Source organism: Ceratotherium simum, chromosome 4, assembly GCF_057802395.1.
Source record: "Ceratotherium simum simum isolate JZ-2026a chromosome 4, ASM5780239v1, whole genome shotgun sequence".
NCBI lineage: Eukaryota > Metazoa > Chordata > Mammalia > Perissodactyla > Rhinocerotidae > Ceratotherium > Ceratotherium simum.
In genome coordinates, this window is record NC_141903.1 from 91,575,462 (window position 1) to 91,602,004 (window position 26,543).

Below are 26,543 nucleotides of genomic sequence, written 5' to 3' on the forward strand. Positions count from 1 at the left end.
CATTTTAATGTTTATTATAATGTTATTTCAATACGGACAACCATAAAACAATGCATAAACTCTGCGCTTATGGGTTACTATATAATTGCAGAACAAAATTGAAACCAAATACCATAAAACTAATAAAATTCAAATTTGTGATATTAATTTAATGTGATGGGTAAGTGGATGTTTCAGCGGTCCCCCTGATCTGTGATTTCACTTTCCACAGTTTCAGTTATCCACAGTCAACTGTGGTCCGAAAATATTAATTGGAAAATTCCAGAGATAAACAACGCATAAGTTTTCAATTGCTCGCCATTCTGAGTAGCGTGATGAAATCTCGAGTTATCCCTCTCCGTCCCGCCTGGGATTTGATCATCCCCACCACCCACCCGTCAGTCACTTAGCAGCCATCTGGGTTATCAGATCAACTGTTGTGGTATCACAGTACTTGTGTTCAAGTAACCCTTATTTTACTTAATAATAGCACAAGTGCCATTACTCCCTTACTGTGTCTAATTTATAAATTAAACTTTATCAGAGGCATATATGTATAGGAAAAAGCATTGTATATAGGGTACGGTACTATCCGTGGTTTCAGGCATCCACTGGGGGTCTTGGAACGTATCCCCTGAGGATAAGGGAGGACTACCATATTGTCTTACAGAAACTAAATTGCCAATTTGGGGTTAACGGTTAGCTCAGGCCTGGTCATATATTTAGTCTGCTTCTCTATTGTGAAGTTGAAAATACAACTCCCGAGGACGCCTGTTTGCTTACACACAGGAGTTTTCGTACATCCCAGCCTGTTTGTGGCTCAGGAGAAGCAAACCTTTCACTTAACTGACACTGTGAGTGAGCAACATGGATGGTACTTGATAACTGTACAGTTCCCTTCTATGGGAAGAGATCAGTCTGCATGCAGTGGCAACTAATCCAATTATTGTTGACTCCAGAACAGAACCATTCTTCAAGGCATGCTTACCACTAAAATTATTGTCAACTGAACGGTTGAAAGCTGATATTTTCAAAGACTGCGACCACAGTGCACGTCTCCTGGAAACGTGAACATGGACGTTGTGGGCAAGTTACTTTTACGTCTGACATGCCTGTATTTTGTGTGTCCTAAGATGACTCAGTTCTCCCACCACATTTCCGCGTTCAGCCTGCTGCAAAATATCTCAGTGATAGAGTGTACCCTGAAGTCAACTGGATTTCACTCGGTACAAACTCAAAGACAAGCACAAATTGAAGGATAAACACAAAACAAATCAAGATCCTGACAACACATGCCACCAGTCAGTCATGGTCATCCAGAGGATTCAGAATACGCTTTAATAACTGTTACAGATTATCACCACAATGAAAACAAAAGTTTATATTCTCAAAGAGAATTTGCAGATCCTTGAGAAACGGCCCAAGAACTCTAAGAGAAGTGAGTTTAGCAGGAAAAGTTAAATTCTACTTGCTTTTAGGAGATCTGGGTCCAAGTCCGGCTCTGTCACTAACCAGCTATGGAAGGCTGGGCAAGTGTTCAATCTTTGGGCATCTGTTTCCTCATCTATGAAACGGTCCTACAAATCCGCTTACCTCCCGGGTTCCCTCTGAAAGTAAACTAGAGGCATTTGAAGGTGCTTAAACTACCTCATACTGCTTGCAAACAGAAGACACGACCACCGTGGCAGGGGCGAGTGGCTGCGGATTTACCTCCAAACGCTTCAAAACGTCCCGGCCAGTCATCCCGAGAAGCAGGGGACAGCCGCGAGCATCTCCTGGCCCTTGGGGTCCTTCCAGTCCACGCCGCCGCTGAGCAGAGAGGGGTGGCGGTTGCTGCGCGGCGGGCTGCGCGGAGCCCGAGGAGTTGGGGCCCACTCGTTGCTCTCTGCTGCCCTCTTCAGGGCGGACACTGGCCTTGCAGCCGACGGGGTCTCGGGCCCGAGTGAGGAACTACTGCGCAGGCGCAAGGCTCACCGCCCCTCCGGGCAGCTCCGCTCAGCGTCCCAGCCCAGCTCCTCCTCAGGACCGCAGTGCCCCAGCCTCGCCCTGATTGGCTGCAGGCCTCGGGCATGCCCCTCGTTCTTCTTTCACTCTGCACAATCCCTTCTTCCTCTTTCTTGGCTGTTATGGCTTAGTAAAGATGGATTTTAGGGCCCAGAGACCCCATAAACTCCCTCGTGTCCGCTGACGCGCAGAGGAATGATTTCCAGTTACGCATCAGCCACCCAGGTAATAAAGACAGGCTGTGTCGCTCTAATTCCACTGTAATGTCACAGGTCTATTTCGATGTCTGTTTCAATGATTAGCGTTTGCATGAGCCTTTCCAACCCCCTCGAGGCCGTCCTACTAAATAAGCAATGACTTCGTAAAAGCAGCTTCCTTTCTTGTCGCCACTCACAGCCCCTTTGTCCTTTAGAGAGAGAAGTAATTTCCAAATGAATCTCACAGGGCGCCAAGGAGGATCCAGTGGGTCAGGGAAGAAATTATTAAGATTTCTATCTTTATAGTATATTTAACTTCACCCTTCCTAAATTCCAATTTTCGACAATGTCTTACAATATACGTAATACATTAGTGGACTAGTACAGGCGTAGAATTTATAAATAAATATTCATATGTCGTGGGGGGAATGCTAATTTTATTTCGTTTATTTGTTGTGTTACTGAAGGGATGTGGGATCATAAAAGGTTGGAGACTTCTATTCTAGAAGAGTACCTATCATCCTGGCTGTGTTTCAGAATCACTAAGGGAGCTTTTTAAAAAATTATATTATGCCCTAACGCCACGAATACGCGAATTTTTAACGCTCCCCCCTCCCCCCTAGTGATTCTGACACAAACCCGCCTGCTAAACATCACATTGTCCCCAGACCTCCAGCTCGCCTCAGGCCAAGACTACATCTGTCCTGTTCGTTAGTGTGTCTACGGAGCATGGCACACGCCAGACACAGATATTCCACAAATATTTGCCGAAGGAATGAATGATGAACAAACGAACCGCAATCCAGAGACGGCCGCTGCGGACTGCGCAGGCTTTCTCTTCACCCTTGGTGTCTTTATATGATTGTTTTACCCCGTCGAGGATCCATCACATATAAAACTGAATGGGAGACTTGGTCAAGATGGCGGCGTAGGCAGACTCTGAGCTCACCTCCTCCCGTGGACACAGCCAATTTACAACTACTCGTGGAAAAATTACCCCTGAGACAGAACTGAAAACTGGATAAGAGGAACTCCTGCAACAACGGACAATCCTAACTGGGGTGGAAGAGGCAGAGACTCCCTTCTGGAGAGGAAAAACGCCACCTTCACAAGCCGCCAGCTTCACGGCCGCCGGGAGCAGCCCACAGGTACGCAGCCTCCCTGGAGGCGCGGGGCCCTGAGCCGGGGAGCGCCCGCGCTGTGGGCATTTTGTGGACCCAGCACAATTGAGACCAGCAGCATAATATCTGACTGTGCCTGCTACTAAAGCATTGGGTAGCACCCCCAGCAAACCCGGTTCACAAAGAAACTAAAACTGGCTCTTAAAGGGCCCGCGCACAAACTTACCCGTTCCAGAAAGCATCCTAAAATCACCAGAAAGAAAGGTGCACAGTGCTTCGGTGACAAGAGACTCACCTAATAGGCCCTGAGTGCATCTCGGTGAGGGGTGAGACCTCTCCAGGGACTGGGACATTGGCGGCGGCCATTGTGGTGGCCTGGTGTGAGCGTGCTGACACAGACGCCATTGGAGTTCTCCCTGAGACCTGCTAGCCCAGGGTCTGCTCCACCCGCTAGAGCACCGATTTAATCCAGCTCAGCCAGGGCAGGCAGCCCACCCTAGAGACTAGCCCCACCCAACAACAAGCCCTCAGGCAATGTGTGGGCCTGCATAGATTGGTGACTGGATTCTCTGCAGCCTGGCAACTGAGCTGACTTGAGCGGGGGAGGGTGTGCACAAGGAGCGGGTGGAGAGTGTGGGGCGGTGGCAGAGTGTGTGGGGCTCCCGCCGTGGAGAGACTGGGTCCACTTGGGGAGGTCGGGGCACTCACACGGGGCAGGACTGTGTTGACTGTGTGTGTGGACCTGTGGGCGGCAGGGCTTCTCAGCCACAGAAGACTTGTACTTCTCAAAGACCCACATAGGAGGTTTGCTCCACCTTCCAAAACCTGAAACAATTGGGTGCTCCTGTGCCTGAGGCCAGCCCCACCCAGCTGCAATCCTCAGAGAGCTGACAAGAGACCTAATAGGCTAGAGGCTTACAGCAATTATAAGGCCCTGAGCCTAACAACCTGCCAGGGTGGGGGCCTACTCACTTAAAAGAAATACTGCAACACAAATGTGGTATTAGAACTTGCAGCCAACTGTGCTGGGGCTCCCCACAGCTGATAAAGAGACTGAAGGGCCCACAACAACTACAAGCAGCTGAGCATTACAACAGCTGGCCAGGAGCATAACTCACCCTCCCTGGGCGCCTACAGGGAGAGCAAACAGGCCACAGCAGAAGGATACACGTAGCCCACATAGGGGTCACCCCTGGAACATTGAGAACTGAGGGAAGCACACTGGAAGCCTCCTAAGCCATCACTTACATAAGGTCACCTATCCAAGAGCAGGAGACGTAGCTGACCTACCTAATACGTAGACACAAGCACAGGAAAGAGGCAAAATGAAGAGGCAAAAGAATACATTCCAAGTAAGGGAACAGGACAAAACCCCAGAAAAGGAACTTAGTGAAACAGAAATGAGCAACCTACCCGACAGAGAGTTCAAACTAAGAGTGTTAAGGATGCTCACTGATCTGGGGAGAAGAATAGATGGACTCAGTGAGAATGTCAACAAAGAAATGGAAGATATAAAAAGAACCAATCAGAAATGAAGAATACAATACTGGAAATGAAAAACTCATTAGAGGGACTCAAAAGCAGAGTAGAGGATACAGAAGAACGGATCTGTGAGCTGGAAGAAAGACTAGAAGAAATTACCCAAGGTGAACAGGTAAAAGAGAAAAGAATTAAAAAGAGTGAGGACAGTCTAAGGGACCTCTGGGACAACATCAAGCGCACTAACATCCGTGTTATAGGTGTCCCGGAAGGAGAAGAGCGAGACAAGGGGGCAGAGAATCTATTTCAAGAAATAATAGATGAAAACTTCCCTAACCTAAGGAAGGAAACAGACATCCAGGTACAGGAGGCACAGAGAGCCCCAAACAAGATAAACCCAAAGAGGCCCACACCAAGACACATCATAATCAAAATGTCCAGAATTAAAGATAAAGAGAGAATCCTAAAAGCCGCAAGAGAATGTCAAGTTACATACAAAGGAAACCCCATAAGGCTATCAGCTGACTTCTCAGCAGAAACCTTACAGGCTAGAAGAGAATGGCACGATATATTTAAAGTGCTAAAAGGAAAAAACTTACAGCCAAGAATACTCTACCCAGCAAGATTATCGTTCAAAATGGAAGGAGAGATCAACATTTTCCCAGATAAGCAAAAATTAAAGGAGTTTGTCACCAAGAAACCAGTGTTACAAGAAATGTTAAAGAGACTGATTTAAGGGGAAAAGAGAAGACCACAAATAGGAAAAATTATCTATTTCCACGATTAGAACGTAATGGATACAAATGCACAAAAAAGAGGTTGGATATGATATCAAAAACATAAAAGGAGGGAGGAGGGTAGTTAAAGAGTACAGCTTTCAGACAGAGGTCAAACTAAAGTGACAATCAATTCTGTATAGAAGAAGAAAGGAACAGAGAAGGACTACTAAAACACTGAGGAAAAAAAAAAAAAGTTAAAAAATGGCAGTAAGTACATACTTATCAATAGCTACTTTAAACGTCAATGGACTAAATGCTCCAATTAAAAGGCATAGGGTGGCTGACTGGATAAAAACAAGACCCATATATATGCTGCATACAAGAGACACACTTCAGACCTAAAGACACTCACAAACTGAAAGTGAAGGGATGGAAAAAGATACTCCACGCAAATGGCAATGAAAAGAAAGCTGGGGTAGCAGTACTCATATCAGACAAAATAGACTTTAAAACAAAAACTGTAAAAAGAGACAAAGAAGGGCATTACATAATGATCAAGGGAACAATCCAACAAGAGGATATAACACTTGTAAATATCTACGCACCCAATGTAGGTGCACCTAAATATATAAAGCAATTATTAACAGACATAAAAACAGAAATAGACAGTAACACAATAATAGTAGGGGACTTTAACACTCCACTTACACCAACGGATAGATCATCCAAACAGAAGATCAATAAGGAAACATTGGCCTTAAACGACACACTAGAACAGATGGACCTAGTAGATATATACAGAGCATTCCATCCAAAAACCGAAGAATACACGTTCTTTTCAAATGCACATGGAACGTTCTCCAGGATTGATCACATATTAGGCCACAAAACAAGTCTCCATAAATTTAAGAAGATTGAAATAATACCAACCATCTTTTCTGACCACAAAGGTATGAAACTAGAAATCAACTATAGGAAGAAAATCAGAAAAGCCACAAATACATGGAGATTAAACAAAATGCTACTGAACAACGACTGGGTTAATGAAGAAATCAAAGAAGAAATCAAAAAATACCTGGAGACAAACGAAAATGAAAATACGACATGCCAGAATTTATGGGATACAGCAAAAGCAGTTCTAAGAGGAAAGTTTATAGCAATACAGGCCTATCTCAACAAACAAGAAAAATCTCAAATAAACAATCTAACAATGCACCTAAAGGAACTGGAAAAAGAAGAACAAACAAAGCCCAAAATCAGTAGAAGAAGGGAAATAATAAAAATCAGAGCAGAAATAAATGAAATAGAGACCAAAAAAACAATAGAAAAAATTAATAAAACCAAGAGCTGGTTCTTTGAAAAGATCAACAAAATAGACAAACCTTTAGCTAGACTCACCAAGAAAAAAGAGAGAAGGCACAAATAAGTAAAATCAGAAATGAAAGAGGAGAGGTTACAACAGACACCTCAGAAATACAAAAGATTATAAGAGAATACTATGAAAAACTATATGCCAACCAATTCGACAATCTGGAAGAAATGGATAAATTCTTAGAATCATACAACCTTCCAAAACTGGATCAAGAAGAAGTAGAGAATTTGAATAGACCAATCACCAGTAAGGAGATCGAAACAGTAATCAAAAACCTCCCCAAAAATAAAAGTCCAGGACCAGACGGCTTCCCTGGTGAATTCTACCAAACAGTCAAAGAAGACTTAATACCTATCCTTCTCAAACTCTTCCAAAAAATTGAGGAGGGGGGGAAGCTCCCTAACTCATTCTACGAAGCTGACATTACCCTGATACCAAAACCAGACAAGGACAACACAAAAAAAGAAAATTACAGGCCAATATCACTGATGAACATCGATGCGAAAATCCTCAACAAAATACTAGCAAATCACATACAACAATACGTTAAAAAGATTATACACCATGATCAAGTGGGATTTATTCCAGGTATGCAGGGATGGTTTAACATTCGCAAATCAATCAATGTAATACACCACATTAATAAAATGAAGAACAAAAATCACATGATCATCTCAATAGATGCAGAGAAAGCATTTGACAAGATCCAGCATCCATTTATGATAAAAACTCTGAATAAAATGGGTATAGAAGGAAAGTACCTCAACATAATAAAGACCATATATGAGAAACCCACAGCTAATATCATCCTCAATGGTGAAAAACTAAAAGCTATCCCTCTAAGAACAGGAACCAGACAAGGATGCCCACTGTCACCACTCCTATTTAACATAGTACTGGAAGTCCTAGCCAGAGCAATCAGGCAAGAGAAAGAAATAAAAGGGATCCAAATTGGAAAGGAAGAAGTGAAACTGTCACTATTTGCAGATGACATGATTTTATATATAGAAAACCCTAAAGAATCCACCAGAAAACTTTTAGAAGTAATAAACGAATATGGTAAAGTTGCAGGATACAAAATCAACATACAAAAATCAGTTGCATTTCTATACACTAACAACGAAGTAGCAGAAAGAGAAATTAAGAATACCATCCCATTTACAATTGCAACAAAAAGAATAAAATACCTAGGAATAAACTTAACCAAAGAGGTGAAAGATCTGTACACGAAAACTATAAAACATTTCTGAAAGAAATTGAAGAAGACACAAAGAAATGGAAAGATATTCCGTGCTCTTGGATTGGAAGAATTAACATAGTTAAGATGTCCATACTTCCTAAAGCCATCTATAGATTCAATGCAATCCCTATCAAAGTTCCAACAACATTTTTCACAGAAATAGAACAAAGAATCCTAAAATTTATATGGAACAACAAAAGACCCCGAATAGCTAAAGGAATCCTGAGAAAAAAGAACAAAGCTGGAGGTATCACACTCCCTGATTTCAAAATATACTACAAAGCTATAGTAACCAAAACAGCATGGTACTGGCACAAAAACAGACACACAGATCAATGGAATAGAATCGAAAGCCCAGAAATAAACCCACACATCTATGGACAGCTAATCTTTGACAAAGGAGCCAAGAACATACAATGGGGAAAAGAAAGCCTCTTCAACAAATGGTGTTGGGAAAACTGGATAGCCATATGTACAAAAATGAAAGTAGACTCTTACCTTACACCATACACAAAAATTAACTCCAAATGGATTAAAGACTTGAATGTAAGACCTGAAACTGTGAAAGTTCTAGAAGAAAACATAGGCAGTACGCTCTTCGACATCAGTCTTAGCAACATCTTTTCAAACACCACATCTGACTGGGCAAGAGAAACAATAGAAAAAATAAACAAATGGGACTACATCAAACTAAAAAGCTTCTGCACAGCAAAGGAAACCATCAACAAAACGAAAAGACAACCTAACAATTGGGAGAAGATATTTGCAAACCATACATCTGATAAGGGCTTAATCTCCAAAATATATAAAGAACTCATGCATCTCAACAACAAAAAAACTACCAACCCAATTAAAAAATGGGCAAAAGACCTGAACAGACATTTCTCCAAAGAAGATATACAGATGGCCAACAGACACATGAAAAGATGTTCAAAATCACTATCAGGGAAATGCAAATCAAAACTACAATGAGATATCACCTCACGCTCGTCAGAATGGCTATAATTAACAAGACAGGAAACAACATGTGTTGGAGAGGATGTGGAGAGAAGGGAACTCTCATACACTGCTGGTGGGAGTGCAAACTGGTGCAGCCACTATGGAAAACAGTATGGAGATTCCTCAAAAAATCAACGATAGAACTACCATATGATCCAGCTATTCCACTGTTGGGTATTTATCCAAAGAACTTGAAAACACCAATTTGCAAAGGTACATGCACCCCTGTGTTCATTGCAGCCTTATTCATGATAGCCAAGACTTGGAAGCAACCTAAGTGCCCATCAAGGGACGAATGGATAAAAAAGCTGTGGTATATATACACAATGGAATACTACTCAGCCATAAGAAACGAGGAAATCCAGCCATTTGTGACAACATGGATGGACATTGAGGGCATGATGCAAAGTGAAATAAGTCAGAGGGAGAAGGTCAAATACCGTATGATTTCCTTCATTAAGTAGTAGATAATAACAACAATAAACAAACACATAGGGACAGAGATTGGATTGGTGGTTACCAGAGAGGAAGGGGGGAGGGAGGAGGGTGAAAGGGATAATTGGGTACATGTGTGTGGTGATGGGTTGTAATTAGTATTTTGGTGGTGAACATGATGTAATCTATGCAGAAATAGAAGTACAATGATGTACACCTGAAATTTTTACAATGTTATAAACCAATGTTACTGCAATAAACAAAAAATTAAAAAAAAAAAAAAAACTGAATGGTTTATTTGATCACTTTTAGTAAACAGGCGTTTAATATTAAAGCCACTGAAGCGTTTTCATTTAGAATTCGTTTAGCATTTAGTATTTCCTGTTAAAAATTACACTACATAAAAATTTTGTAAAAAATCTTTCCACATAAAGCTTTCTTCTGCAGATCCAATTATATGCACAGGGTAGAGGCCCAGAATGGGATTTCTAATCAAAGAGTAAGAACATTTTAAAGGCTGTAGCTACCGTGGGAAGGACTAGTGCACACTGACCCCAGGAGCCGGAGACTCGGGCTTAAGGCGCGGGGATCTGCAGGGGTTTGTGAGCCAGCAGCGTGGAAATCTTCAGTGCAGCTTTGTGGTGGGCAGAGGACTCAGACAGAGGGTCTGATTGAGGTCGAGTCCCTATTTCTACACTTGCTGACACTTAGATTCTTGAAGCCTCAGTTTCTTCACCAGTAATGTGAATACGCACAGCTGCGTGACAGGGCTGTTGATTGTGAAGCACTGTTAGGTGTTAGAGATAAAAGACTTAATCTTTATACTTGATATAGTTCCAAAGGGACAAAAGCCTTAGACTCTAGGAGTGGTCGCCATAAAAGATGCCATCTTATCTCTCTCCTGTTAAAATGTACTGTTTACCCACAGGGGGTTTGAATGCTAATTCCTTACATGGAGGCCCAGGAGATCCCACAACTGCAGACTCAGGCCCTGAAGAAGGTTCAGAGAGATTTAGGAGCTCTGGCCGCTGGGCCACCTCGGGACTAGCAAAGCGAGGAGTCTGACTGTGAAAGGCAGTGCTGCTGACGGCAACGACCAGGAGCAGTGGGAGCTCTGTTTCCTCTTCGTGGCATGCCAGTAACACTGGTCAGGCAAGTTCGCCTGGTGCCAAGCCACTCCAAGGGAAGCAGCTCTCCTCCTGCTCGTCAGGGACTGCTGACGCCAGACATCAGTAAGCAAGAGTCCTGAGGAGCGTCTGGTTGGAACCCAAGCCCCGAGTCTGCACTCCTCTTTGGTATAGGACTATTAGTTCTCAGACTGATGTGTCCAAGAATGACCTGAGTGCTCAAAAAATATGCAGGTCTCTGCCCCACCACCTAGAGATTCTGATCCTATAGGTCTGGGGTGGGGCCTGGGAATCTGCATTTCCTGCACTGATTCTGGTAGAAGTAGCCTGAAAACCAGGTTTGGGGAAACTTCAGCAGAGTAGACATAGCCCTGGAGAGGGAGCCAGAAGACCTGGGTTTAAGGTGAGATAGTTCCACTTACATCAGCATAAACCTCAGAAGTCATTCCCCTCACTGGCCCTGTTTCTTCATTTTAGAGCTTCATTTTCACAGTGCGGGGAGCAATAGGCACTCATCGTAAGGCTGGGGGCCCAGAAGATTGATTAGCAACTGCAGACAGGAAAGCACCACTACGGTTCAAAGCATACTTCTAAGGTCCTGTCATTTTGGCTCCTGCCTTTCCCACTGACGTGACCATAGGCAACAGCTGGCTGGTTAGCACCGTAGCCCCCACATGAGCCTCTGCCCTGAGATGAAGCCTTGTTCTTCATGTTTGTGTTTTGCTGACAGAGCAACGCTGGCCTCCCACCAGGCAGTGTCTCCGGATTTCCTTCATGGCATTCCTTGTGCTTGGACTTATGGCTTCTGCTATCAGTCTTGAGATTACCTTTGGGATACCTGTGAAACCTGCAAGTATGTGTCTCCCCAAGGTGCTGGATCTGTTGATAATTCACTCAACCAACAAAAATATATTTATCCCCCAATTATTTTCTAAATGGGTGAGTCTCCTGATTTGGGTGATAGGGGCTGAGTCTCCTGATGACGGGATAATGGGCCTGAGGGATGTGCCAACCACTGTTCTAGACACTTAACACGTCATCTTTATTTCGTTCTTTCTGACAGTCTTGCGAGGTGATGGTTGTTATCACCATTATCACCCTTATCAGCAGAGACTCGGAGAAGTTAGGTGACTTGCCCAAGATCCATGTAGTTGGTAAATCTACAAGCTGGAATTCCAATCCAGGTCCGCCCAACTCTGAAGCTCACACAGGACATGGTTTCTACCTTCAAGGAGTTTCTGCTGTAAGTAGGGAGACTAGGGAAACAGTGGTGAACAAGACAGAAGAGCGAATGATTCAGTATTTGGTTGGGTTGGTGTTAAACATTGTTGGTGATTTGAGAGAAATCAGCTCCTCATGGATTAGGGGATACAAACTGTGGTGTCATCTGCCTCTTAATTATCAACCTGGTCCCAACTACAAAACTTTCAAGATGCAAACGCACCTGCACTCAGCCCTCACCAACTCTGACCCAGGTATCTCACATATTTCCAGCCTATTTACCACTCTACACACCAAACTGGAATTTTCTGGAAATACATTATTTTAGGTGTAAATATGTTTGAGATATAAGGGTTACCAATCCACTATTTACACCTTAACTTCTATCAAACTTTTATAGTACTTAAAATTTTTTTTTTAAATATCACATTATTTTGACAAACTCCCACTCATTTTTGGTGAATAGTTTCCCTGCATGTGAACAATGAAGTCAGTTTAACTGACAGCGCCCCCTTGAGGTTGGTGAAGCAAGTTATCTTCATTGCCATTTCCAGCTAAGAAAACAGTGAAGGGGCTGCAGGGCTGCCGCCAGGCTCACCCCACAGCTCAGGCTTGTTGACTCCCTCCGGGTCCCCTTGGGTTCCTCGTCAGGCAGGAGTGACTCCACACTTTTTGCCCAAATGCCAGTGGTGGTGCAAGAAATGTAAGCGAGGTAGGTCTAGAGAGTTTTGGAAAATGGGGGAGAAAAAGAAAAGGAGAAGAAATGATGGGAAAAAGAACAGTGGAAAGAAGCAGAGGGGGAAGGAGGAGCAGGTTATTCTGTTATTACAGCTTGATGTTCATGGCCAGGGATGCACACGACAACATCCAGTACTCAGCTCATACATCTTCCAGATCTGCCCTATCAATACTGTAGAACAGCTTCACAGCACCTTGGCTTCCTGTGTGACGACCTCACTACTTGCTTGTCACCGTCACGGCTTTGTAACGGCAAGCTGGACTGCAGTCATGGTGAAGATGAATGCGAGGTGGACAAATAATCAAGATTAAAGAATAGTCACCAGAAACGAATAACTAAAATTCAGAATTACACTTAAAACATTATCATGCATGAATGTTTTCTATTAGAAATAATGCCTTTGTCTAATATAGGCAAAATGCCCAGCAGTCTCCCACAAAACTTGATATTCAAGTGTCCCAACCAGAAGACTTGGATATATGTGGACAAGGTGTGTGACACAAGAAACGACTGTGGTGATTGTTCAGATGAATCAGGTGAAATGAAAATATGTAACTGATGTTTTTATGGGTTCTTGGAGCGGCTACCCTTACATTTCAATTACATAAACTAAGTCATACTTAGAAACCTTCCTGAGGATGCTTACATCCACGATCAAGCAATTTGATCATTTCCAGTAGTTTGCATAAAGTGAGTGAGTTCTGGAGCTAAGAAGCAAATAATCTTGATGGACAACTCCTGTCTGCTATCAAATTCCTTTTGGATTTCTTCATAAATTTTGGTAAAGATCAAAGAAAAGTCTGTTGAATGCTTTGGCTCTCAAAGATTTTTTTGTTTATTTAACCTTTGGCACTTCCTTGCCTCTCCTCCGCACTCTCCTCTGCCTCCCACAGTGTTCTCCGTGTGCATTAACACTGTGCAGCACCCTGATCACTTTACAATCTGGCAAGGCTGGATTATCCTCAAACCACCGCAGGAGATACAATTCCAATACCTCATGGCCCCGATCAGTATGTAAAAGATTTACCAGAAATACGGTACCCTAAGCAGATCGTTTCCTGCCTTTTGTCTGGTCATCATGGAGGGTAGAACTAGAAATGCTTCCTAGGAGTTGCATGTGACCTAACAATGCATTAACAACAAAAGGCTCAAAGTATAAATGGATCCTTTTCTTCTTGCTAGCTGCCAATTAGCAAATACTGATTCCTTCCCTGCTTATTGAACATACAAACCCATGTGGGCCCTTCCCTGTTTATGTAGTATGTCAGTATGTTTATTTTCAGGCTGATGGAGAGAGGCAGTACTCCTCTTGGCTTTTCAAAGTACAAATTCTTTCACCCAAACATGTAGAATCTTGGGTAAACATCTGCAATTTTCCCCTTGGACACTTTTCACTAATATTTTTAAGATCCGAAGGGCAATTTCTTTTCCATTAGCATCTTTTCCAGTCCATCTTGACATTTCAACAGCAATGGTTTTAAAAATAAAGTTGTCTAGTTTTACAGTGCCCAGCATTCAGGCTGGAGATGTGATACTCTTTTCTTTGCCGACGGCGCCTGCGTTCCCAGAACTCGCTGCAAAAGCTGCATTCACAACTGTGCTGATGGAGTGATGACAATGCGTGTGAATAGAAGACTTTTCTAATCGTTGCTTTGGAAAAGCTGAAAACTATTATTAGTTCCTTTAAGATTCTCTCCAAAAAAATTTGACATATGAATCTTATGGTGGGAGGGGGCTACTGAAGCATGAGTCCAGAGTTATGTAATGGAGACAAAAACAGTTAGAAATCAGATCCAACCATAAGTGACCTTCAGGCCATTTTTAAACTTGTTTCCAAATTTTAGAATGTAGCTTTCTGCCCTATGCATCACAGGGTTATTATGGGGATGACACAAGTGTATTCTAGTTCGATTATTTCAGCAAATAAAGGATATTAATCCTAAGAGTTCTCAGATCAAAATCAATGTCCATCTCTTTGTCAGTGTAGTCCTGGTTCAGATCCAGCTGAAAGCTAGTTTGGCCCAGAGCTCGTCTTAAAAGTGGTGGACAACAGCCAGCAAGGAGTGACAACAGCCAAAAGATGGACCACATCAGAATCATCTGCCCCTTTAGTCTGCCAGGGCCTGAAATTCTTTCCAATAGGCACTGAGGTGAAAAGGGCAGACCTGGGTTTGACTCATCCTACCACTTAAGGGGCTGTGTGACCAGACACAAGTAATTTCACCCCTTGAAGATGGTTTCCTTGTCTGTACAACATGGCTCTTTTTGGGGGGATTGTTATGATAATCAATGAGATGACATGAAAAGTGGTACAGTGCTTAACATATTATAGCCATAGGAATTGTGGCAATTAAAGAAAAATTGTAAGCATATGGTAGATTGTATCAGTGTTAAAAAATATCTGCTATCATGACCATCAGCCTTGACTACGTACGTGACTTGCTCTGGCTGATGAAATTTGATAATTAATGATGTGCATCACTTCCTTACATAAGTTTGAAGAGCCAGCTGGTAGTTTGCAGTCTCTCTTCCCTGTCCTGAGACTGGCAATGTTCCAATTAGAAGCTGCTCCTGGAGTAAAGTGGAGCCCAGTCACAAACTACAAACATTAAGGGTGACAAACCTTTGTAGCAACTAACATTTTTAGCTATTTGTAACTGTAGCATAACCCTGCCTATCCTGATATTGCATTTACAAGAAAACGCTTTCTTATAAATCCATAGCCACCCACACACACCAGACCATTTAAATTATGGACCAAAGAAATTACATTTTTAGAGGTTGTGGGAAAAATTCTCTGAGTACAGGCAAAACAGGATTAACCGGAGGCAGCATCTGCTACAAGAAAGCAAGTTGCCCTGGGATGGGCCCAGCCTGGAAATCTATTGCACTTCTATTTTTTAATTTATTTTATTTATTTTTTTGTGAGGAGATCAGCCCTGTGCTAACATCTGCCAATCCTCCTCTTTTTGCTGAGGAAGACTGGCCCTGGGCTAACATCCGTGCCCATCTTCCTCTATTTTATATGGGACGCCGTCACAGCATGGCTTGCCAAGCAGTGCATTGGTGCGCGCCCGGGATCCAAACCGGCGAACCCCGGGCCGCCACAGCAGAGTGTGCGCACTTAACCTCTTGCGCCACTGGGCTGGCCCCTGCACTTCTCTATTTGGTCCTTTTCCTGCATAGAATTAGGGCAAATAACTGGCAAGATATTCAGATAGTGGCATTCTTCTCATGCTCAAGTGAGCCTGTTACTGTCACCTCAGTCTCTTGGGATAAGTTGAGAAAAATCTCTAGTCATGCTACTCAACCATGGCCAGTGGACCTGCAGCATCAGCCTCACCTGGAAGCTTCTCAGAAAGGCACATGCTCAGGCCCCACACCACCTTTCCAATCCTCTGCCCTCCAAGTTAGTCATTCCACGTGCTTTGGTCAGTTATACACAAAAAGTGACATTTATGAGTACCAGCTTTAAGAGCCAGTACCCGACCCACCATCTTCTCACTCTGCTAGGAAGCTGAGCATCCCAGACAGAGGTTGCCCCATCAGTCTGGGAACTGGAGTTACTATGTAGCAGAGCCCAACCTGACCCACAATAGTCTAGAAACACATGCCTATGCTTTGTAATTTTGTAAACCCTTGGGACTTTGGAGTCCTTGTTACTGTAGCAGTGTACATGACCAGAACTGATAACACACCCTTTGAAGAAAATGGAACAATGTTAAGATGTGCAAATACTATTTACACAGCATCTCATTTTCAGTAGTTGACTAATACTGATTTTTAAGATTTTATTTATCCCCCCCCCCCCAAAGCCCCAGTAGATAGTTGTCTGTCATAGCTGCACATCCTTCCAGCTGCTGTATGTGGGACGTGGCCTCAGCAGGGCCGGAGAAGCGGTGCGTCGGTGCGCGCCCGGGATCCGAACCCGGGCCACAAGCAGCGGAGCGCGCGCACTTAACCGCTAAGCCACGGGGCCGGCCCTAATACTGATTTTGAGATACAGCCGTAGAGCACCTTGTAAATTGTTATGGAAATTTAAAATGAATTCTTATTGTTGCAAGTAGAAACTAAGGCAATTTTCTTCCTGAATTTTCGTGCCTTGATGCAGGTTACATAGAATTAAGTGCCATTTGGGCCGGCCCCGTGGCTTAGCGGTTAAGTGCGCACGCTCCGCTGCTGGCTGCCCCGGTTCGGATACCGGGTGTGCACCGACACACCGCTTCTCCGGCCATGCTGAGGCTGTGTCCCACATACAGGAACTAGAAGGATGTGCAACTATGACATACAACTATCTACTGGGGCTTTGGGGAAAAAAATAAATAAAATTAAAAAAAAAAAGAATTAAGTGCCATTTGTAAATTTTTGGAAGTTGCTTCAACATTATGATTTCTAATAGATTTTTTTAAGTAGCCCTAAATTGAGGGAACGATGGAACTGTTCAGTATCCTGATTACGGTGCCAGTTATCCATGTTACATGTTAAAATTCTTACTATATACATGTGTCAATTTCACTGTATGTTAATTTTAAAAGTAAACATTTTTTTAAAGAGAAAAAAGTAGCCCTATATATTTAAAGTGTTATCACTTAAGGAGAAGACAGGCGACATCCCTACTACAAACACTACTTTTTTCCAGGTATCTTATAGACTATCCTACATAGGAGTTGAGATTAATTACTCTCACTTTTTTGAAGTAACCTCGGATTACATCGACAGCATGGAGCTACTAGTCCCTACTTCATCGAGTGAAGATTAAATGAGAGAAAATTAAGTGTGATAATACATGTAAGGCACTCATTATATGCTGACAATAGACAATATTAAGAAAACAAACCCCTTGCTCACCCACTAACCTCATTTTATAATTACACGCATCACATAAACCATGGAAGCCCTGAAGACTGCTGGAGAAAAAAGTTTTCAAACATGAGAACTGTATACCACCTTTGTTGCATTGTACTGTCATTTTAAATCTTTAATCAAATTCCATCAAAGATTATCAGTCATATTACATGCCATGATTAGCTTTCTATAAACAACTTTGCTTTCTGTACAAATCAGTGTCAATGAAATAAAAATAATACCATATACTAGGCAAAGAACTTTATTAACCTTTGTTTCAAACTTTATTCCCAGGCTTCTTCAGCTTAATTAGCTGCAAAGAATGAATTGTGTCTAAGCAAAAACTGAAAAGAGCTGCAGTGTCCAAGGGGCTTGGGCTTAAAAATATTAGAGATCTAGATTTTATCAGATCCATGAACAAAATTTTAAAAAGCAGTCATAATATAAAATAGCAGCTCCCAGTTACTTCTTCAAGTCTTATCTTCCTCAGAAGTTGACTCAATTCAGTTTGCCTCATTCTTGGAAGCCTCATCAAAATTCTCCACAAGATCTAGAAAAAAAAAAAAAAAACGGTAGAAACTCAGAAAAAAGCCAAATCTACAAATAATTATCAGATTTTAAGAGGAGATGGGGAGATGCTCTCAAAATATATCCTGCAGTTCAATCAGGATATACATATAGGGGGCCGGCCCGGGGGCCCAAGCTGTTAAGTGCGCGCGTTCCACTGCGGCGGCCCGGGGTTCACCGGTTCGGATCCCAGGCGCACACCGATTCACTGTTTGGCAAAAGCCATGCTGTGGCGGCGTCCCATATAAAGTGGAGGAAGATGAGGCACGGATGTTAGCCGAGGGCCAGTCTTCCTCAGCAAAAAAAGAGGAGGACTGGCAGATGTTAGCATAGCACAGGGCTGATCTTCCTCACAAAAAAAAAAAAAAAAAAAAGAATATACATATAAACACTTGTTTTTACCTCCAATAAGAGCACAACCCATTTGGCACAGTCTAAAATGTGTATTTTGGCATATAATTAAAACAAGGGGACGTCATTAATCTGGCGAACATAAATATGGTGCTTAAAGAATTGAGGGTATAATGCAAAGTGAAATAAGTCAGAGGGAGAAGGTCAAATACCGTATGATTTCCTTCATTAAGTAGTAGATAATAACAACAATAAACAAACACATAGGGACAGAGATTGGATTGGTGGTTACCAGAGGGGAAGGGGGGAGGGAGGAGGGTGAAAGGGATAATTCGGACATGTGTGTGGTGATGGGTTGTAATTAGTATTTTGGTGGTGAACATGATGTAGTCCATGCAGAAATGGAAGTACAATGATGTACACCTGAAAGTTTTACAATGTTATAAACCAATGTTACTGCAATAAACAAAAAATTAAAAAAAAAAAAAAAAAGAATGTGTATATACCCTTCTCATTCCCACCTCACCCCAAGAATTAAAATTAAGCAACGTGGGCCGGCCCCGTGGCTTAGCGGTTAAGTGCTCGCGCTCTGCTAGTGGTGGCCCAGGTTTGGATCCCGGGCGCACACCAATGCACCGCTTCTCCGGCCATGCTGAGGCCGCGTCCCACATACAGCAACTAGAAGGATGTGCAACTATGACATACAACTATCTACTGGGACTTTGGGGGAAAAAAAAAAAGGAAGGAGGATTGGCAATAGATGTCAGCTCAGAGCCGGTCTTCCTCAGCAAAAAGAGGAGGATTAGCATGGATGTTAGCTCAGGGCTGATCTTCCTCACCAAAAAAAAATTAAGCAACGTGATACATTAGTCACCGTGGGGGCAGAACCAAAGAACACCATGACAACATTCCAGAGTTTTCCTGGATTCCTAAGGACACCTGTCCACGCAAAGTGGAAACATTTATGAGTCTGGTGATTCTACTGCCCAAGAAATATGTGTTTTACAACAAAATAAATTATCCAGGAACAACAGAGAAAAATGCCTCATGATTGCCAAAGGAGTTTTTCTGCTGATTTTAGAATGCTTCTATCCCGAGATATTTGTACAACTTCTCCATGCCTTCTCATAAATTTATGGATCTTGAAGAGGGAAATAAGGGTAATTTGTGATCTGCAAGTAGTTGTTACATTTAGGTCACAACATACATCCTTATTTATTCAATAGTTAAGGTTAGATACCTACCCTTTCTTGGGATCCCAAACAGAAAAGAGCCAAGCCTACAAATACAGCTCCCAGTCAAGTAACACTGCATTATTTTTCTCCTTCAAGTGAGCTTCATGTCTCCCTTTCCCCGTTTGCCCTCTTCCCCCTCCCCAAGGTAGTCTTTCCTATAGTACAAAGACTCTTGATTCTCCCTTGCTAAGGTTTCTCTAGCTGATCTACAAGTGAAGACTCCTACCTGGAACTTCATCATCATCATCCTCTCCTGTAGCAAGCGGTGCTTTTCCATCCACAGCTGTGAAAAGGAAACGTAAATGTCACCCACACATTTGTCTAAGTCTTCAACAAACATTAACCAAAAGAACAGATGAAAGGCCAAGTGGCATTATAACTTATATTCATGATGACAACACAGACATTTGGGATTTCATCTACAGTACTACCAATAACGTGATATTCTGATGTCTACAAATGAGCTAGAATTACAGTAACAGTCAACAAACCAGATTCCACATCACGCTTTCAATCCCTCTGGCCCACCACAGGCCCTGAGGTACTATGGAACAACAGGGAGTCTCCAGGGTACAGGTAAACCCACATACCAGATTATGATAAGATTTATTTTGTGAGGTAAAATTTATTTTGGGAGGCTGTTTTCTCAAATACCCCGTTGTTTTGTGCATGGCATAGGGGGATGCTCGACAAACCTCTACTGAAATGAAAATTACAAGTGTCTTTGAGTGGTAAGCATCCACTTTCCTTCTATTCCACAAGAAAGTGAACTACAATTTAAAGTTGAGACCTCACAGTACTAGCCCTGTATGATTTTCAGTGGAATACTTCAAAAGCCTTCTTCAGCTCTGAAAGCCTAAGACTTTCTAAGAACCTCTTACAACTCTCAATGTGACAAAAAAATATAAATAGAAGCAGAGTTAACAAATGCCTAGAAAAACATGAATGACTAAGTAACAGGCCATAGAAGCCTGTCTTCTACATTCTCATTTTTCAAAATTTTAATCAGAGGGCCTCAGCATAAAGTAGCTACATCCCCTGATGTACACTTATTCAACTACACGACTTTCTGTCCTGAACGAAATCCTTATCATAATTAAAAATAGGACAATAGTGGCAGGCCAATTTTTAAAGATTACTGGTAATAACAGTTGTAGATACAACTGAAGAAATCTGGTAATTTATATTTTTAATTCCTAACAATTCTAAATAAGAACTCTAAACTGTCAGTTATCAAAAAAGCCCAAAGTTAACAGTTTCATCGTTTCCAGATAATAAGGGTAAAATTTTAAGTCTCTGATCCAAAACAAGAAAGCTAGTAGAAAACAAACATTCCCCTGAATCAAGTAAAATGTTCAGAGCATACTAGATAAATTATTGAACATACTAAGAACACTTAATTAAAATCAGTGTAAAAACTGATATTTTTTAGAGGAAAGTTTACATTTCCAAATTTATAGATATTCATACCCACTTTGTACCCTGCGTTCTTAGAAATCTACTGACAAATCAGTGACTCCAGGTAAAACCACTAACAGGAAACTCACATTGCTTGGGCAGAGCTTCAGCCAGTCTCCTTAAACTGGTGAGACTGTCTGCGCCGAGCTGGTTTAGGATGCTGGGTAGCATTTCTGTCAGCTGCTTCGTCTCGGCATGGCCTGTGATGGTGAAAGTGTTCGCTGCCAGAGATGCCTGCACTTTAGGGTTGTTGAAGTGGATCACTGTCCCTTGGTTTGTGAACATATTCACCTACAAAGAAGAAAAATTTTAAATTAGCAATATATACCAAAATCCCTTTAAAACCAAACATTTTATTAAGCAAAAACTGAAGTCTGGCTAAGTAATCTAGTATTTCACTGTGAAGCACAGGTGAAATTTTGCCTGGAATGGATAGGGCTTCCAGACTTAGCAATCTCCCTGATACTCATTAATAGAGTAGAAACATTTTAGAGGGATATGAAATTCTCCGCTAGAATTAGAGTCAAAAAGATCATTTAATGCATACACTTTAAAGCTTTTTCAGCCAAATCTTGTTTCATAAAGAAAATCTGACACTTACCTCTTCAATACCAGAGATATTATTTACCCCTAACTTCTTTAAGGAGAACTGAAGTTTTTTATCATCTGCTGTAGCTGTTCTATGAACCACCTTCTTCTTTCTGCGAGCAGTTCCCTAGAGTGGGCAGAAAAGGAAAGAAAACAGCACACATTTATACCACAGCAAGAGACATCTTCAAATGGAAACAGTTTCTAATTCCTTTCTGACCTCTGGATATGTGTAAGAAAATCGCCGTAACCACGAACTTCTGTGCAGTAAGCAGGCAGATTAAGGCAAGGATGGAAGTCAAAGGTGGGCAACAGAAGCAGCTGTCTACTACTCCTTAATAACTTTTAAGCTTCTAGCTTTGTCAGATGTAAAGGAATGATCTCTTCAAAGTCCTACTTTTTACAGTGTCTGCTCTAGAAGTGATCGAAGACTTGGTATGTGTCAACCTAAAATAAGCCTCATTTAGAAGATCACGACCAGAACTGTTAACCTTTTGTTTTTACATTAATTAAAGAAAAATCAACAGCCATTAATATTCACAGGCAAGCAAGTGTATGACATAAGAGTCTGGAGACAGACTTCTATAGCACCTAAGAGTGAAATCTGAAGTTCTTATCTTAACCTACAAGGCCCCGACTGGATCTGCCCTGCCCTGCTATGCTGCCCTTGACCACATCTCCTATCAAGCATGCATACTCATCTTCAGCCAAAGACACCTCTTCGCTGTTCCATCGAGAGGCCACACTGGGGCCTCTGCATACTCCTTCTCTCTTCCCCAAGCATCTGCGTAGCTCCCTCCCTCACTACAGATCTCTGTTCTTAGAGTGGCCTTTCCCAACCACCCAGTGTCAAATAGCACCTGCCACACTTATCAGTTTCCATCTACCCAGGTTTATTTTTCTTCACAACACTTATTACTATAAGAGATAAGTATATTTTATTGTCTATCTCCCCTCACTAGAATGTAAGCTCCTTGAGGCTCCTACTTTGCTTAATGCTATAAAACCCAATATGGAAAATAGTATCTAGCTCACTGAAGGCACTCAATAACTTGATGAACGAACGAACACAGCGTTCAGGAAAACCTGTGGTCTATTGTACATATATGCCAAGTCTCCAATCTCCTCCTTCTCAAAAATAGCCTATAAACTTTCAAAACTAGGCAAATGTGACCACCCATCTTCTGCTTAAAATTCTTTAATAACACTTTCATAGACTCTCTCATATAGGCTAAGCCCTTTACATGGTACATCAGTCTCTTCACGGAAAGGCTACCACCCACCTACCTCACTGTGCAGCAGGCACCTCCATACCAATTCCGATTCAGCCTTTAAAATCTCGTTCAAGCCATTACCTCTTCTGTGCTTTGCCTAAGCTCTGCAATTCATCCCCAGGCCACATCATTCCCATCTCTATATTTTGAAAATGCTTCTACTACACTATGAAAACAGATTTTAAAATAGATGCCTATTTTCCCTAACAGCGTTAAAGCACCCCAGATACTTGAAATGTCTTAAATTTTGTATTCTCAGGATCCAGCACAGTAAAGCCTTAAAGAAATCATAGTTAAACTGGGGAAAATATCAATAGCTACAAAACATACTGGTGACCAAACCCAAAAAAACTTTTAGGAATAAAAACCACCTTGAAGTGGTCATGTAGATACCTGGTTTCCAGAGAATCCTCTCTAAAAGACATCCCAAGGAACTACTACAATATCCTAAAAACAAAACCAGTACACCTTCTATAGGTTCCACACACTTCACAAACGTAGAGCTCTATTTTTACTGAAATAATGATGTATTATCAATGCTCTGATCAGATACCGAAATTATAACACCTACTTAGAAGTACCTCACACTTGCAGTTTTCTCTAAGGCAAAACTAACTCACCTAACTTCAAACTCATCATAAGCAGGTTTCTTAAAAGGTGAAGAAAATGCTTTCATATTACAATAACGACAAAACTATTTCCTCTGTAACCTAAATAAGTTTATCATACATCAGCCTCAAGAATCCTAGAAAATCTCCACTTTCCTTGACCGTAGAATGATGCTCTCACAAGTTAAAGACTAATGATCAGAGTAACAACAGAAAGATGTCACACAAGCACATTATTCAAATTACTCCTTCTGAATCCTGTACTAAAAGGAATGGTGGTTGAAAACACCAGTGTAAGAGCATCCAAACACTGACCCAGCAAGAAGATGAGTTTCTCCAGCACTTAAAGGCCACACCTAGCTTATAACGATGGCTAAAAAGGACAAGAAACACCTACCGTTGTTAATGGGTAGGTGCTGATCTTGAAGACTAGCTTCAGAAAAAAATAAAAAGGATCAAGACATGTTCACTGCTGGCAAAGTCCAGTAATGAACAAATGTACATCTTATTATTTAGCTCTAAGTGCGACTTTTGGCCATTACACAGTAAACTCTACTTGAAGGTAAATGCCAAAAGCTGGGAAAGACTAATAGGTAATAAACTTGTAGTAGAGAAGCTTTACAAGTTTTACCAAGTAAAGACATGCCCTGTTCCAACAGGCTACCACACCTTGTTAAACACTAGGAATGTGCTAACACGATGCAAAATACACGAGGTAGACCTTTGCCTAGAGTGGACTCTGATTTAAGTGAATTACCTAGAGAAGAATCCAAAATCTTAACCAAATTCAAAAAAGAATCCCCTTGATGGGGCTCAGTACCCACCAGGAAAAACCAATTAACCAAAAACTGATCATTTAAAAATCCACCAGTCAACCTCATTCCTTCAGTTTTAGTGTAATTACAAAGTAAAAATGGAAAGATAGCTGCTTAGGTAACCTTTTCAAATCCAGTCACTGCTCTTAATATTCCAAAACGTACCTATAATAAAGATATCTTCAAGCATACTAGAAAATCTACAACTCCTCTGGACTGCATTTAGCTAAGAAAGCATCACAGAAAGGTCTTAATTTACAAAAGACACGGGACTTCTAACTATTAAGTACAACAATTATCCAGAACCTTAAACTATCAACTACAGTTGAAAAGGCAGGGGAAACAAAATCAGTCAGATTAAAAAAAAAAAAAAAGTCAAGCACTGACTGTATACAACTTAAGCCAAAAAAGTCAGATGGCCACGATGATGATGTAACTGAAACGACACACTTTCTTACTAATTACATGAGGAAACACTTTTGTTCTGTTAAAACACTGTAACACTGAAAACATACATTTCCATAAAAGACAACTTTGTAGTCTAAACGCTCTCCATCTCGATTCACTTGTTTATTTTTTTCTTTTAATATCCAACCTGCACGTCTCACTGATACACTGTATTGCATGTCTAATTTAACCCCTACCTCCCTCACCCCCGATTTGCTGGCTCCGTGAAATTCTCTCTAGAGACAAAGTGACAAGCCAACGATATTAGAAATGCAAAAGAGAAAAACCCTAAATTTAAAACTTCCCCCCCAAAACGATTACAACTTACTTTCCCACCAATGCGCACTTGTGCCTGTAGTTTGGCGAGTTTCTCCTGGTTCATGATAGTTTCTTTCATCTAGAAAACAGGAAACCCTCAGCGAGGACAGGTCTGGCTCGCTCGAGCATTCCACGCTCGCTATGTCCCGAGACTCCGGCAGGAGACGAACGTCCCACACAGGCCGAGGCCCGGACCCCAGATCCCAGATCCCCCCGCCAGGCTCCAGTTCAAGCTCCGAGGAGCGCAGAGCCCCCGCCCTGCTAGCCCCCCACCGCCCCTCGCCGCAGGCTCGGAGACAGCGCCCCGGCCCGCACCCCGGCCCGCACCCCCGCCCCGCCCCGGCCCGCACCCCCGCCCCGGCCCGGCTCGGCCTAGCCAGGGCCCGCCCGGCCCGGCCGCTCTCCGCAGGCCTCGCGGTACCTGAGGCTCCTGTCCCCGGGTTCCGCCGCGAGGTGGAGGAAGAGACGGCGTCGCCTCGCCCCCAGGGCAGCCGCCCCTGGCTCGCCCTCGCCCCCGAGAGTCAGCCTGAGCGGGTGCGCCCGTCCGTCGCATCGCCTTCCTCTCCTCTGCCCTGTCCCTCCCTGTCTCGCTCCTTCCGGGCACTTCCCGCCCCCGATCCCGTCCTCCTCCCACGCCGGCGGCCACAGCCTTTTTGTACCTTGTTGGAGCGGAAATGGGGCCGCGCGGGGGACTAGGGCTGGCACTCGGGGGGTCTCGGGCGGACCAGCTGAGGTTAGGCGCACACACGCGGGGACGCAAGATGGCAGCTAGAGGGAGGCCGGAAGTGACGCAACGCCACTTCCTCCGAGAGTCAGGAAACGGACTTCCCCGCGAGCCCGGTGCCGCCCTGCGCACGCGCGGCCTCCCCCGCGGCCTGCAGCTCGTCCAGCGCGGGCCGGGCCGGGGTGCTCCGGGCTGGAGGTCGGCCAGGAGCCCCGGGAAAGGCCTAGAGGGGTCAGGGAGCGCGGGTCTTGGCACAGCCGGCCCTGCCCGCCGGGCCGGACCCGCAGGTCCGTCACCTGGGAGGAGGGGCCCGCGCACGTTCGCGGGGACGCGCGGGCGCCCAGCCAGCCTGCCCCAGACGGCTGTCAGGACTTTGTTAAAACGAGCTGACTGTGCTTTCCGAGCCCGGCGGTTCGGTAGGTTGCAGGAGGATGGTGCAGACTTTCTGGGGGGGCGTGTTCGGAATGCACCCCCAGCAATTCCGAGGACCGGGCGGGGCCGGGCGATCTGCCCTCCGCCCGCGTAGCAGGGCCTGACCGCTCCGGACCCGTGCACGTGATGACCGACTCCTCGTGTTTCTGCAACACACGACAAGTTGACTCCTTGACGTGGGTTGGCGTGGATTTGGCAAATAGCGATTCAGAGTAGAACAGACTTTACCTTTCTTAACTGAATAATTCA

The 26,543-nt window shown here is 43.2% G+C and overlaps 3 protein-coding genes across 5 annotated transcripts in view; 1 reads left to right on the forward strand and 2 right to left on the reverse strand.

Moving 5' to 3' along the window:
- UTP15 (UTP15 small subunit processome component) overlaps positions 1–3,704 on the reverse strand; it is a 53,768-nt gene extending 50,064 nt beyond the window's left edge. The window contains exon 1 of one of the 2 annotated variants that reach the window (XM_087430185.1): positions 3,597–3,704. The gene's annotated coding sequence lies outside the window, so the exon portion shown is untranslated. Of the gene's footprint in view, positions 1–1,689; positions 1,880–3,596 lie in introns of those variants that run through there. The other variant, XM_087430184.1, reaches the window with a different exon arrangement.
- On the forward strand, positions 1,053–14,276 carry LOC147917367 (uncharacterized). The gene is given in 8 exon segments (XM_087430340.1): positions 1,053–1,061; positions 1,777–1,921; positions 2,131–2,208; positions 11,403–11,677; positions 12,733–12,916; positions 13,031–13,168; positions 14,201–14,233; positions 14,236–14,276. Coding segments are annotated over 8 exon segments (903 nt in total).
- A 3,447-nt stretch (positions 14,277–17,723) lies between these two features.
- Positions 17,724–25,955, reverse strand: BTF3 (basic transcription factor 3). 2 transcript variants are annotated; one of them, XM_004420462.3, is made up of 6 exons: positions 25,798–25,955; positions 25,149–25,217; positions 21,690–21,803; positions 21,178–21,379; positions 19,857–19,913; positions 17,724–18,027 (listed from the first exon to the last, which is right to left on the reverse strand). In XM_004420462.3, exons 2-6 carry the CDS (start codon positions 25,215–25,217, stop codon positions 17,981–17,983), a joined length of 489 nt encoding a protein of 162 aa, XP_004420519.1. In that variant the 5' UTR covers positions 25,798–25,955; the 3' UTR covers positions 17,724–17,980. The 2 variants fall into 2 exon arrangements, with proteins under 2 accessions (XP_004420519.1, XP_004420518.1); XM_004420461.3 differs by lacking the exon at positions 25,798–25,955 and adding an exon at positions 25,560–25,780.
- Between the last annotated feature and the right edge of the window lie 588 nt (positions 25,956–26,543).